General features: G+C 40.2%; 1 protein-coding gene across 1 annotated transcript in view; it reads left to right on the top strand.

The window, feature by feature from the left end:
* Positions 1-14,298, top strand: part of LOC118842481 (sodium/potassium/calcium exchanger 3) — a 122,704-nt gene that overhangs the window by 61,778 nt on the left and 46,628 nt on the right. Inside the window, exons 7-8 of the mRNA XM_036749970.1 lie at positions 858-1,128; positions 13,396-13,562. Of these exons, the coding sequence (XP_036605865.1) occupies positions 858-1,128; positions 13,396-13,562 (438 nt within the window). The remainder of the gene's footprint in view (positions 1-857; positions 1,129-13,395; positions 13,563-14,298) is intronic.

Raw genomic sequence — 14,298 nt, forward strand, 5'->3', positions numbered from 1 at the left:
GAGGGTGCAAAAATGCTGGTGAGGGAAGTCATTTCACTGATGGAGACTATAAAGGATCATGGACACTAGATAAGTAGTAGATAGGTCTTGGTAGATAAATCTTGGGAAGTTGGCTGAAATATTGAGAAGCAACCTGCCATGTTCCTTCAGTGTCAGAGGCAGGATTAGAACTCAAGTCTTCCTGATGACAAGTTCAACACTCTCCACTAGAACAGGCTCCATCATAATATAACCAATAATTGCCCAACAGCCATTTCCCAAAAGCCCGATGCTAACTGAGCTAGAGGTGACTTCTCCCACCATCCTTTCCATCACATTTTGTGAGATAGGAATCTAACTGTGATATAGACAAGGTTTTAGAACACTCTCTCAACTCCCTTTTGGGGTGCGTGTGTGCGCATGTGCATTTAAGCTCTTGGCTCCCCACTTTCTCTCTTAGCTCCCTAGCAGTTTTCAGCATCCATTTTAACAGTATACCATCATGAAAGCTTGCACTATGAGAGCTGAGTGCTTCAAAGAGGCTGTTGATGAAATTAATATAAAGATATTCCATTGTCCCAATCATCCTACAACCACTTACACCTTTATGTGGTCTGCACTTTGGATTTTGCAGGCATGCAAAAGGCTTGCTGAGCTAGCTATTAGTTTGAGTAATCACCGGACTCATTTAGTAGCTCATTTAAGAGTGACTCCAAGGTCTGCTGGAAAATCCCATGCAACTTCTTCATGACTGGGTTATATAAATTCTGACAACCTGCACTTGGGGGTTTGCCCTTACTTACCAAGAGTCTGCACCATTTACAATCCTTTTAGTTACTCTAGCCAAGTAAAGAATGTGTGAACTTCTTCCCCTCCAGAGACAAAGATTAATAAACAGCAGAGCATATGCAAATGGAGAGTCAGAGGTGGCCATCAAAATCCCCATCAAGCACGCTGTGGAGAATGGAACAGGACCCAGCAATGCCCCCGAGAGGGGTGCGAATGGGACCCGAAGGGATGATGATGTCACTGAGGCTGGCAATGAAACTGAGAATGAGAATGAGGACAACGAGAACAATGAGAATGATGAAGAAGAAGAAGAGGATGATGATGATGATGAGGGACCTTACACTCCATTCGACCCACCCTGTAAGAGGTCCTAAGTCCTTGCTTGTGTTTGGGAATAATTTTAAACCCATGGGGCCAAAGAATAATTTTCATCATCTAACGAGTCAGTACATATATATATATAGTTTTGTTCAGTCATTTTCAGTCATGTCTCCATGATCCCATTGGGAGTTTTCTTGGAAAAAATACCAGTTTGCTATTTTCTTCTCCAGTTCATTTTATAGATGAGGAACTGAGGCAAACATGGTTAAGTGACTTGCCCAAGGTCACACAACTAGAGAGTGTCTAAAGCCAGATTCAAACTCATGAAAATGTGTCTTCCTGATTCCAAGCCCAGCGTTCTGTCCACTACCTGCCTCAACACATGTATGTTGAACATGCAAATACAGGCTATTATGCACCTCCATTAAATTCCATTCACTACTAAATACTGAGTGAGGGATGTGAATGTAAATTACTAACTCCAGATCGAAGGACTATTCATCATTTAATGGAGTTTAAATATTAGCATCTCTCTATCATTCTGCATCCTGATAGGCTTTTAGAAGCTGTATTCTCTAGTTTTGGAATAGGATTTTAACGAATAAATCACATATATTAAGCCTTGCTCTAGTAAAGAAATGCTTACACACTCAAGTGTGAATCACGATCAAATGGTCATTTGAAACAGTACCAGAGCTTGGCTACCAGTGTGTGGTTTATCCTTCATTCTCAAAGAGGACTATATCATCAGGAAGATGATGACATAACTTGCAATTGAATTGGATTCAAGTGAGAAAGGGCCGTGCAAAGTCACCAGCCTCATTTTCTCCTCCAGAGTCATCTGGGTCCAGTGGCCAGACATATACATATACATATACATATACATATACATATACATATACATATACATATACATATACATATACATATACATATCTGAAATGGTTATTTCAGTTAGAATTTATATTGTATATTATATATAGAATATATATGTATACATGTATGTATGTGTATATGTATATGTGTGTGTGTATATGTATGCGCACACACACACACTGGTGTATATGTGTGTGTGTACATATAGCTATATATATATATACATATATATATATACACACACACACCAGTGAACTCCAACTGGAGTCTCCAGGTAGTAGAGAGACAGTGACAGGGGAATCCACTGGGAGGCAGGAGAAAGATGGAGGAGACAGAGAAGGAAATGATTTGATACCCCACATGCAGGATATGTGCCCACCTACCAGCTTTGAACAAGGTAGTGGTTGCCAAATTAGAAGACGGCAGGCTGCTGCTCCAGCAGCATGCATGAGAAAATGATTGCAGTGGGGAAATTGCTGGGCCTTGAGCCAAGCAAGCAGTAGAAAGGAGAAGCACACACCTGAGCCTAAATGCTGTGACTCCGGCCTCCCTTCCATCCTCCAGACAGCAAGACTTAATCGGTGGCACATCATCATTAGTAGTAATTGGGGCTCTTTGTCATGAAGTCTATAATTAGTTGAAGTTTTGGTTGTCCTTCCCCTATTCTTTTCTTAGTGTTTTCCAAGAGAGTTTGGTACTTACAGGATAATGACAATGACATTTATATAGCAGTTTTAAGTTAAAAAGTGTTTTACAGACATTATCTCATTTTGAGCTTTACAAACCACTCTTTACAATACATATTATTATCCTCATTTTACAGATGAGGAAAGTGAGACTAAGGCTCCTACTGGCGGAATTCCACCTGAGTGGCAAAGTTATTTTGGGGCAGCGAGGATTTCCTCTTCTCCTTAAATTATACCACGAAGGGAAATTTAGACACTTTTAGGAGAGGCATAACGCCCATAACCCTAGAGGCAGGAGTTCCGCCGTACTCTGCTTTGTCTGATGTGGGTTCAACCTTTGTTGTGTCATGGATTCTTTTGTCAGTCCAGTGAAGCCTAGGGACCCCTTCTCAAAATAATGTTTTTAATATTTGAAGGAAATGGTCATTTCAGTTAGAATTTAGCTGTTGTTGATTTTTTCCATCCAAGTTCATGGACCCTCTGAAATCTATCCATGGGCCTGTTGAGGATCCGTGGAGCCAAGGGTAAGAACCCCTAGTCTAGACCATATCTGGCATATTGTATTCAGTTCTGGGCATAACATTATAAGGAGGACATTGAAAAGCTAGCACAAGTGCATAGATGAGGAAACAGTATGGTTGGGGGCACGATGGGGAGAACGATGCAATGCAAAGGCCAACTGAAGGAACTAGATGCTTTAACATGGAGAACAGAAGACTCAAGGGGACATGATGGCTGTCTTCAAGTATTTAAAAGACTGTCATGTGGAAGACAAAGGCAACATGAAGGAGTGGGTAAAGAGCTGGCTATGTGACCTTGGGTAAGACTCTAGACAGTTCTCTTAGACTCTACATTGCAGAGGAGGCATCAACCTATATTGGTAGAGGCTTCCTCAAGCAAGCATTCCCTTGCTAGCAAAATTACAAAGTCCGGTCCCTATCTCACAAGGAAAGGGGACTAGATTTCAGCATGATGTAGTGGAAAGGACACTGGATTTGAGGTCAGAAGGCCCGGCTTTGAGATATAGCTCTGTTACACGCTGTGTGTGTAACCCTGAGCAGGTCCTCCTTTAAGAATGAGTTTTCTCATCTGTAAAATGAGAAGCTTGGATAAGATGATCTCTAAAGTTGCTTCTAAGAGTCTATCGATTTAAATTTTTATTAATTTTTACTATTATTTAAAATAATTTATTATTATATTATATAATATAATCACACATTACATAATTAGTTATTAATATTAAACAATACTATATATTATTATTTAAAATTGTTTTATTAATTTTTACCTATTGATTTTTTTTTTTTTGCTTAGCCCTAGAGGGAAAAAACGGAGAATAATGGGTAGAAATTGTAGAGGGGAATATTTAAACTTGATGCGTGCTAATGATTAGAGCTAGCAAAAAGGGGAATGGGGCTGCTGCTTCAGGGTTCTCCCATCACTAGAGATCTTAAAAATAAGATGGCTGACCACTTTTCAGGGTTGTTGCAAAGGGGATGCCAGAGACAGATTGTCTCTGGAGTTTCTTTCCATTTTGAAATTCTGTGGTCCTGCTAAGTGCTTATTTTGCATTATTGAAAAAGCCAGTCCTGGGCCCACGTGAAAGTGGCATGGGCCTTAACTCTTTCCTACCTGAACCAGATCATAGTGGACAACATGCAGCACATAATCCACAGCTCTCTGAGGGCTGCGCATGAATGTGCTCCATGGTCAACTTCTAAACAAATTAAACAACATATATATGGCGCTTTAGAAATTTCAAATTGCTACATAAATGTTACTTATTATTACCATTAAAATAATAATAACCAAAATAAATAGGAAGTTCCATACTTATCACCATCATTATTATCATTAAAAATAATGATAACCAAGAATTAGTAGGAAGTTCCATACTTGTTAGTTTCCCTAAGAAAACCAGGGCCAGGACTATCAAATTTTTACTTGTTGGCAGTGTTTTCATGGTAGAAAAAATCAGCCATTCTTGACACTCACTGATCTATTTTCTTCTTCCTTCCCTCCTAGGCCATAAGAAAAAAAATAATATTTTTAAATATCTTAGTGGGGAAGGAGGCTGGACGTGTGCTTTAATTATTATAGGGAACTGCTATGTGAGGAAACTTCCTCTACCAATGTAGGTCAGCATCTTCTGCCACTCATAGTCTCATTTGTAGAGGCAGCTGGGTGGTGAAAATGGATAGAGCCCTGAGCCTGGAGTCAGGGAGACCAGAGTTCAAACCTGGCCTCAAACACTACTAGCAGTGTGGCCTTGGGCAAGTCTCTTAGCCTCAGTTTCCTCATCTGTAAAATGGGATAACAGGATTGCTGTGAGTCTCCAATGAGAGAATATTTGTAAAGTGCTTAGCACAGTGTCTGGCACATAGTAGAGGCTATATAAATACCAGCTATCATATTTATTTTATTATTATTTATTATTATTATTTATTGTCTAGGTAGTACAGTAGCTAGAGCGCTAGCCTTGCAGTAGGAACACCTAAGTTCAAATCCAGTCTCAGCTGTTTACTAGCTAAGGAACTGTGGGCAAGTCACCTAACCTCTGTTTCAGTATCCTCTGCAAAATGGGGATAACGATAGTCCCAATTTCCTAGAGTTGCAGGATAAAATGAGATAATATTTGTAAAGTGTTCTGCTAACCTTAAAGCGCTCTGTAAATTGTAGTAGTAGTAGTAATAGTAGTAGTAGTAGTGGTAGTAGTAGCGGTGGTTGTAGACTAGTAGTGGTGGTGATAATAGTGGTGGTAGTAAAAGTGGTGGTAAACTAGTCGTAGTAGTAGAACTGAGAGGTTAAATGATTTGCCCGGAGTTACCAAGCCCATACGTGCAGGGGCAGGCTGTCTAAACACTCTGCTACCTTGCTTCTCTTTCCCATAATCTGAAATACTGCTCCATTCCTCCAACTGAAATTCTTTATTAGAATTCCATTACGGGAGCTGGCAGCCGAGCTTCAGGCAATGCTTGTTTTGCTGATGTCTTTCTCTGATTAAAAAATGGACAGGTGAATTATGTACTTTTTCCATATGCTGGTGCATGTTACCCATTTTAGAAGGCCTTCATAGGCAGTATGCACATTCATTCCAGCAGACAGACTTTAAAGATATGTCAAGGCAAGCAAATGATGGCCCAAGGCCTAGGCCCTTGCATCGTGTTGTCTCATATTACTTCTGCTTCTTTCCACAAATGAATTCTACTCACAATGATAGAACAGATCCTGCCGGCAAAGGATTGAGCAAGACCTTCAGTTCTGTCTCCCTAATTTTAGGTGATGTTCTGTCTTAAAGATTTAGCCATAGTGGCCCCGTTCCAAGTTATTTTGGAAACCTTAAATCACTATTTGACTCAACTATTGATATTATTAATAATGAGGACCCTAGGCACTGTTCACAGGTTCTTGTCAACCCTAAATCAGCAAAGATGGACAGCAACTGGGGAATTCCACCCCTATGGTTTATTAAAATATCCCACTCGGGGCAGCTAGGTGGCGCAGTGAGTACAGCATGGGGCCCTGGAGTCAGGAGGACCTGAGTTCCAATGTGACCTCAGACACTTGACATACTTATACCTGTGTGACCTTGGGCAAGTCACTTAACCCCGATGGCCCTGCCTTCCCTCCAAATAAATAAATAAATTGAATGAATAAATAAATAAATAAATGGAAGATCCCACTCATATCTTTAGGGCCTTTGCATCCTTCCTGAATAAAAGGAACAGGAAAAGAATGAGCAGTAAGCCCTGGATTTGGAGACTAAGACTGTGCATTCGAATTCTAACTCTGCCAGCTTCTCCCTCTGTGAACTTGAGCAGGCTATTTAAGTTCCCCATGCCTGACTTTCTTCATCTGCACCTTGAGGGAGCTGGATCAGAGCACCTCTAGGCCCAGGATCTTGCTGTTGAAGCAAGAAGGCCTCATTCTCAAGTCACACCCTTCCCCCTCCAGGCATGATTGTCCCTGAAATTATGAGCCAGATTCCCGGGTTCTGTAACTCTAACCTATAAGCCGGCAGAATGCACCTGACCCCAAAAGTTAATTGAGGTCTGCCCACATATCACTTTCTTCATTATCTCTTATTGTTGTTCAGTCATGTCCAACTCTTCATGACCCCATCTGGGGTTTACTTGGCAAAGATACTGGAGTGGCTTGCCATTGCCTTCTGCACTTCATTTTATAGACGAGGAAACTGAGGCAAACAGGGTTAAGTGACTTGACCACGGTCACATAGCTAGTAAGTGTCTAAGGCCAGATTTGAACTCAGGTCTTCCTGATTCCAGGCCCAGCACTCTATCCACCGTGCCATCTAGCTATCCCATTTGTAAAATATACATAACATTTGCCCTGCCTAACTCACTGCATGAGGGCAGCACTTTGTAAACCACAAAAAATTGTAGAAATATGAGCTATTATTTTATCCTTTTTTGACATTCATGTTTTTATTTTGAGTTCCAATTTCTCTCCTCTCCTAGTCTAGCCCTTCCCCCACTTATCAAGAAGGCCAGCAATATGATACCCATTACATATGTGAAATCATGCAAAACATATTTCCATATTGGCCATGTTGCAAAAAAAGCAAGAAAAATAAGTGCTTCAATATGCATTCCTCAGCTTTATGAGATATTATTTTTAACAAATCAAGTATATTTGCATCCCTAAGGCCTGTTAATTTAAATGGATGATAATGTCTGGATTCAGAAGACCAAGGTTTGAGTCTGAGTTCTGCTATTTATTATCTAGGTGATCTTGGTGAAATCACTTCACTTTTCTAGGCATCAGTTTCCTGCTCCCTAAAATGATGGATTACTCAATGGTCAGTAAGTCCCTTCTAGTTTCTCAGTCCTGTGAGCCCACACAATCTCCGCCTATCACCATTTGCCCTCTTGTGGTGATCCTTAGGACACACAGATCTGTGTCCCTGCCTGTCACCCAGAGCTTTCTCTCATGGGGTCAAGAACTGGAGTTGGAGCTTATTCATTCTGCTATTTACTGTCATACTCGAACTGCAAAGATCTTTTGTTGTTCTGAGAATCAAAAGCTGCTTCTCTGCCCCCCACAACTTGTCACGTGGTCGATGAAATCATAGCTTCACAGTGGTTATATTGGGCCAAATGAAACTAAAAATATCCAATTTGCAGCATTTTTAATAGGATTCTTCCCCCCCCAACCCCATTTATTCAGGAAGCTGAAACAGAGTGGGGAGAATTTTAATATAGGTAATACGTTCTTAACATCTTTTATGCATCTAAAGTGATTGTTAGTTTAATAACAAAAATGTATTATTTAAATCTTTATTTGGTCTATAATGATCATATTTGGCATAGCTAGTTTAAAAAAGAACTGCAAATATATTAATAAATTTACATCCAAATTTGTTCTTAGTTGTTGATACATAATATAGCAACAACTCTAAGGAACCTGGACAGTATCTACTTGAGGACAGAGATTATTTCATCTCTGTCTTTGTATCCCTGGTGCCTCGAAGAATTCAGGCAGTCATTTTTTTCAGTTATATCTGACTCTTCATGACCCATTTGGGGTTTTCTTGGCAGAGATACCAGAGCAGTTTGCCATTTCCTTCTCCAGTTCATTTTACAGATGAGGAAACTGAGGCAAACAAGGTTAAGTGACTTACCCAAGGTCACACAGGTAACAAGTGTCTGAAGCCATTTGAACTCAAATCTTCCTGATTCCAGGCTTGTCACTAACCACTGTGCCACCTAGCTACTCCACTGTGCCTCACCCAATGTCTGGCTTATAGTTGGTAATTATCGAACCCTGGTTGAATGATTACTTTGTTGATCTCTTAGTTTATGAGAATTAGGCAGAAGTTTGACAAAGGGAAAAATCATTTTCATAGTAATAAAAATAAAATTTTCTTATATATCTCCTTCAGTCTCAAATAGATAAAGAAAATGGTCACTTTCAGGAAAAGAAATGAGAAAAAAAGTTTTGTTTTGGTGGGGGCCCTTTGCCTGTTGATATGTCGGTTTATTTCTTGATATGCCTAGGTATTTTCAAACACAGATTAGTAGCTTTCACACGCTGCTGAGAAGCAGTCAGAGGCTGCACTAAGCAAATTCTGAAGCTCCCTTCTCTTCTTTGGCCAGAGATAAGGGTTAATGGCCAGTACCTGAAGCCTATAAAGAGGATGGGGAGAGCTTGGGGGAGACAAGTGACCTAGATGACCTTGGACAAATCACTTCACTTTTCTAGACATCAGTTTCCCGTTCTGTAAAATGATGGCTTAGACTCAATGTCCCTTCCAGCTCCCAGTCCTGTGTTCCCAGATCATCTTTGCCTATTGCCACTTGCCCTCTTGTGGTGAGCCTTAGGACACACAGATTTGCGTCCAAAGCTGAGGGTGCATGAAACAAAATGTGTTTGAGCATGAGGGAACCAGCCTCAAACTGTGCTTAACAGTAAATGGAAGCACCAGGACAGAAAAGACAAAGCCTGGGCATAAAGAGAGCCAAAAGGAGGAAAAGCTTGGGCCATCACAGTGAACACAATTAGTCCTAAGACAAGGCCTCTGCATCTCCAACTTCTTTGTGAGCTAAGTGCTTTCTTACTCCATGAGGCTGCAAAAACAAAGGTCCTGAAAAACATTTTAATAAGAAATCTTTTTTACTGGTTTGCTTTTTGCTCACTAAGAACTAAAACCACCCCATTCCCTTCCAAAATTTAGAAGATTTGAAAAATATTAAACTGTTTTTTAAGGAAGAAAGAATACAATTTTTTTTAGCTAAAGTTTATCTTCTACAAAAAATAGGGAGTCAAAATTAGACAGTATAGTCTTCAACTGAATAATACAGATAAAAACAACTTCCCCTTCCCCACATGCATCTCCACTTACAAATACAGAAGAAAACAAAAATTTCATCAAGAAATGGGAAACACTTTGTCACCAACCATTTCATGGTGCTGCAAAGCTTTTGGAGCCAAGATTAAATAGCAAAGATATTAGTATGTTACTACGGTCAACCGGATTCCAAAATAGCCAGAATAGCTGACATTTATATTGTACTTTAAGGTTGAGAGAGTGCTTTGTAGACATGAAGTCATCTAATCCTCACAATCAATCCATCAGCCTGTATATATTAAGGACCTAGAATGTGCCAAACCTACATTGTGCTCACATTCTAGTGGGGAAGACAACACATAGAGGGGAGTGGTAGCCAGGGAGGAATATTTTGGTAATGTTGACTGAATTACTGTTTTTAGAACTAGAGTAGCAAAGAGGGTAGAGGGAGGATGTATGCACAGTGCATGTCAAGAAGACTGAATAAATGGATACACGGCTCATCCATCAAGGCAAAATGTAGACAAAATATGTCCCTCAGATTGGTGACTGAGGAAATGCTGGGAAATGCATTCACCAAAGCTAGCATATGCTTGACTGCTGTAAACTCCACAGATATTAAAACAGGGATCCCTGAAATTGTTGACAGCACTGTTACCTTTTCCATGGTAAGAGTTAATTTGTAAACCCACAAGGGTGGGTTGTCTCCCCCCCCCCCCCAGCTAATTCTTGGCTACCTAATGTAAACAAAAACTACTCTTGTCGGTGAGAAGGTCTTATATAGGACTCCATCTTTCAGCCTCTTCCTTTTTCTCCTTTCTTCTTCCACTTTTCAGACTTTATACACTATCTATCCATGCCTTGTCTCTTCAATGTTACAGCACCTCCTGTCCCTACAAGGAGGTTACCTCTCTTGCCGTGGTCTCTGGGAGGAAGGAAGAAGAAAGGGCAAGCAAGACCTAGACAAAATTGGGGAGCAGACAAAGCCCGTCCTCAGGACCCCCAACTTCCCTTTACGTGTACCTCTCCAGGCTCACAATTTTTCTTACTTTTCTCCCAACTAATGCCCTCCAGTAGCCCAGTGGTGGAGACTAGACTGTCACAGTTGCGCCATACTTGAAAATTACCTACTTGTTCTCTCGTCACAAATCCCATTTGCTCCAAGATAATGGAGGCAAAGTTAATTTGTGAACCTACATTATCATTATCAGGAGAAATATCTTTCGTGTGGTCTTTCTTTTGGCCAAATGCTGAAATCAGCGAGCAGAGGGCCACCTCTTCACTGGTCCCCATTAGTCACATGTAATGTGAAACAATTCCACAAGATGGCACTATGTTCACTGAAAGCCATGCACTCTCCCCAAAAATAGACTGCATACTCAAGAGTTCAACATTTCTTAAGTTACAATGTCAAAGACATAAGCTATTCACTTTAAGATTTGGCCTCTTTAAAAAAAAATGAGATGTGCATATTTTCCTTTCCATTTGTGCATCCATGCCAGGTACCTGGTTGATATTAAAATTCCCCACCTAATTGTTTAAACAAATGACTTGTAACTATACCACTGGCCTCAGCAGTCAGCAAGTAACTTGACAGCAGTTGTGGTCTGGGTCTCCTACTTCCTGTCCCAAAAGAGGAACAGAAGCAAGAGTTGATGGAACTCACACTAACCTACTGGCTGAGTATTAACATCCTGAGAAAGCTATTTGATCTTGATTCTTCAAGCATTTAGTGACTTACCCGGCAAAGTACAGTAGATATAGCCCAGAGGATTTATTTTTTGTTTGTTTTTCTCCATTATACTCCTGACCCTAGTAATGAATCCTGGGTCCAATCATCTCTCTGGGTCTCAGTTTCTCCACTTAAATATAGTCTATTCTCTCTTTCCTCTCTTCCCTCCTTATTTTCATGAAGATTATATTGTGTTTTGGTCTGTTTAAAAATACCTAGAATGTAAACTCCTTGAAGCAGGGACTTTTTTTCCTTTGTATCACCAATACCTCACTCATAGTAGTCACTTAATAAATAATTTAAAATGAATTTCGATTAAGGGTAATATCTTTAAAGCAAACTATGAAAATAGCTATCAACCTGTTGTACACTGAAAAAAGGCAAGTGACCTTCTTACCTGTCCCCTTACCCCTTCTTCTTCCAACCAAAAGTTTTGACTTGACTTTTATTGTACCCTTCCATTTGCTAAGTGATCCCTCCCCACCACCCCATACACCCTCAAGCTTCATGTGTTAAAGGACTGGCAAAACAACAAGAAGGTAACCAGAAGATTATTTTCTTTCTTCCTCTTTTCTTTCTATTGGAACCCCAATATTGTAGTTGGCCCATGGGGAGTACTTGGGGCTAATGACTTCTTCAATGAAGGGAGCACCTCATGAAGGACCTCCTCTACAAATGTAGGTTGGAACCTTCTTGATAATTTATATAGTCTTAGAGAATCACTTGGGACACTAAATGGTTAAGTGACTTGCCCAGGACTACACAGTCGGTGTCAGAGGCACCTCCTGAACCCAGGACTTCCTGACTCTGAGGTCAGCTCTCTAGGACAGTCAGGGAAGACATTAGTACACAGTAATTCAGTTTAACAGACATATATTAAGCACCTATTAAGTACATACAATGCACTAATGTGGGTGCTGGGAGTGCAAAGACAAAAATGAAAACAATCCCAACATTTAAGGAATTTAATAAGTAAAAGTACATTCGAAGTGATACAAAAATGATATCAAGAAACAGAAAGGAAGGATCAGGGAGCCTCCTACTGGAGATGGCCCTTGGGCTGAGCTTTGAAGGAAGAGAAGCGCGCTGAGCAACAGAGGTCAGGGGAGAACGCATTCCAAATATAAGGCAGAGAGATGGTAGATGAAATATCGTGTATGAAGAGCAGCCAATAGGCCAATGTGGATTGAAATGGAGAACTTGTAAAGGGGAATAATATGAAACAAGCCTGGAAAGGTAAGTAAGAGCCATGTTATGGAATGCTTTCAATGCTAGACCGAGAATTTTAGATCATCTCCAAGAGATAATAGAGAGACACTAAAAATTTTTAAATGGCAACATGGTCAGATCTGTGTACTGCAAATATCAGTTTGGCAGCTATGAAGACAGTGAATTGGAGAGAGAATAAATATGCCAGGAGTGGGAAACCCAATTAAGAGGACATCATAAGAGTCTAGATGAGATAATGACTACATCAATGTAAAGAGAAACACAAAAAGAATCAAAAATGAATGTTTTAGAATTATAAAAAAACAATCATGACTTGAAAAAAGAAATACAAAAAGACACCCCCACTTGACTCCTTTGTAGAGGTGGGAGATCCATAAGCATCATATGTAGCACATGTCCTTATTTTTTTCTATGTATTAATCAGTTATGCTGATTATTTTTTACTTTTTTTCTTTTGTTGTCTTAAAAATACTACTTGTCATATGAGATGGCTTTTTGGTACACGGAGGGGGGAGGGATACTTGGAGAAACTATAGTGACGTAAAAATAATAAAAGCTTTTTTTTAAAAAAAGTCTAGGAAAGAGTTGACAAAGGCTTGAATTAGTGTGGTGACATGTGAGGGGAGAAAAGGTGACAAATGAGGGAGATGCTTTGGAGGGAGAATTGACAAGATTTGTCATCTAATTAGATATAGGGGATAGAGAGAGTCAAGGAAATCTCTAAGAACAGGACCTTGAGTAACTGAAAGGCCAGTGGTGCCCTACACACAAACAAGGAAGTTTATAAGAAGGTTTTGTTTCTAGAAAATATAAGTTCTATTTTAGACACACTAAGTTCAAGATCTCTAAGACACCCAGAAATCCTATCAGTTATGCAGCCACCCAAGCAGGATTTAAGTAGAGACAGAGAGATGGGAAATTAAGTCATCTGATATTTTCTTCTTCCTTCCTCCCCCTCCCTTTTTTTTCTCCAGCTGGCAAATTGGAAATAGTGAAGTGGCTGTTCACCTGGCCACTGAGTTTGGTCTTATACTTTACTGTCCCCAACTGCAACAAACCCCGATGGGAGAAGTGGTTTATGGTGACATTTGCCTCCTCCACCTTGTGGATTGCAGCCTTCTCCTATATGATGGTTTGGATGGTGAGTGTTGCACCAAATGCCCAGTCCTCAGTCCCTGACTAGCCCTGAAGCTTCCCAGACAACTGTGTCACTACCTCTTGGGGGTGGACAATGTTAGCGGCTGCAGCTATAGCTAAGAGAGACCTAAAACCCAAAGCAATTCAGAAAATTGGGCTTTCCTTGGAGGAGTTGAGGTCTGATCCTTCCTCTTCCCCTGGTTCTCTGTGTTACTGTGGGTTAAGCAAGCTGTTTCATCTCCCTGGGCTGCTCATTTGTGAAAATGAAGGGATCATAGATTTAGAGTCAGAAAGAAGGAACTTCAGAGTTCAACTCTCTCATTTTTTAGATGAGAAAACTGGGATCTGGAGATGTTTATGATTTGCTCAGTCACACAGATTGAAAAGCTCATGCCTCAGGTCATCTGACTCTTCAGTCCAGTATTCTTTCCACTACACCGCAATGGTTGTAAAAGACCCGATTATCCCTTTTGGCCCTAAAAGTCAATATTTCTATAGAAAAGGACCTAATCTAACACTACAGAATTGGACATGGGAAAAAGTTAACGTGTATGTGAAATATTACAAATGCCATGAGCCCAGGTCTCATGGGTTATGTATCTTTGTGTCCCACAGCATCTAGCACAATGCTCTGCATAGAGTAGGTGCTTATTAAATGTTCGCTGAATAGAATTATTAAATTCACAGGCCTCAATTAATCTAGCATGTGTCTGCTGTTTAGCATTTCAGGATGCATGTAC

Source organism: Trichosurus vulpecula, chromosome 3, assembly GCF_011100635.1.
Source record: "Trichosurus vulpecula isolate mTriVul1 chromosome 3, mTriVul1.pri, whole genome shotgun sequence".
Taxonomy (NCBI): Eukaryota; Metazoa; Chordata; class Mammalia; order Diprotodontia; family Phalangeridae; genus Trichosurus; species Trichosurus vulpecula.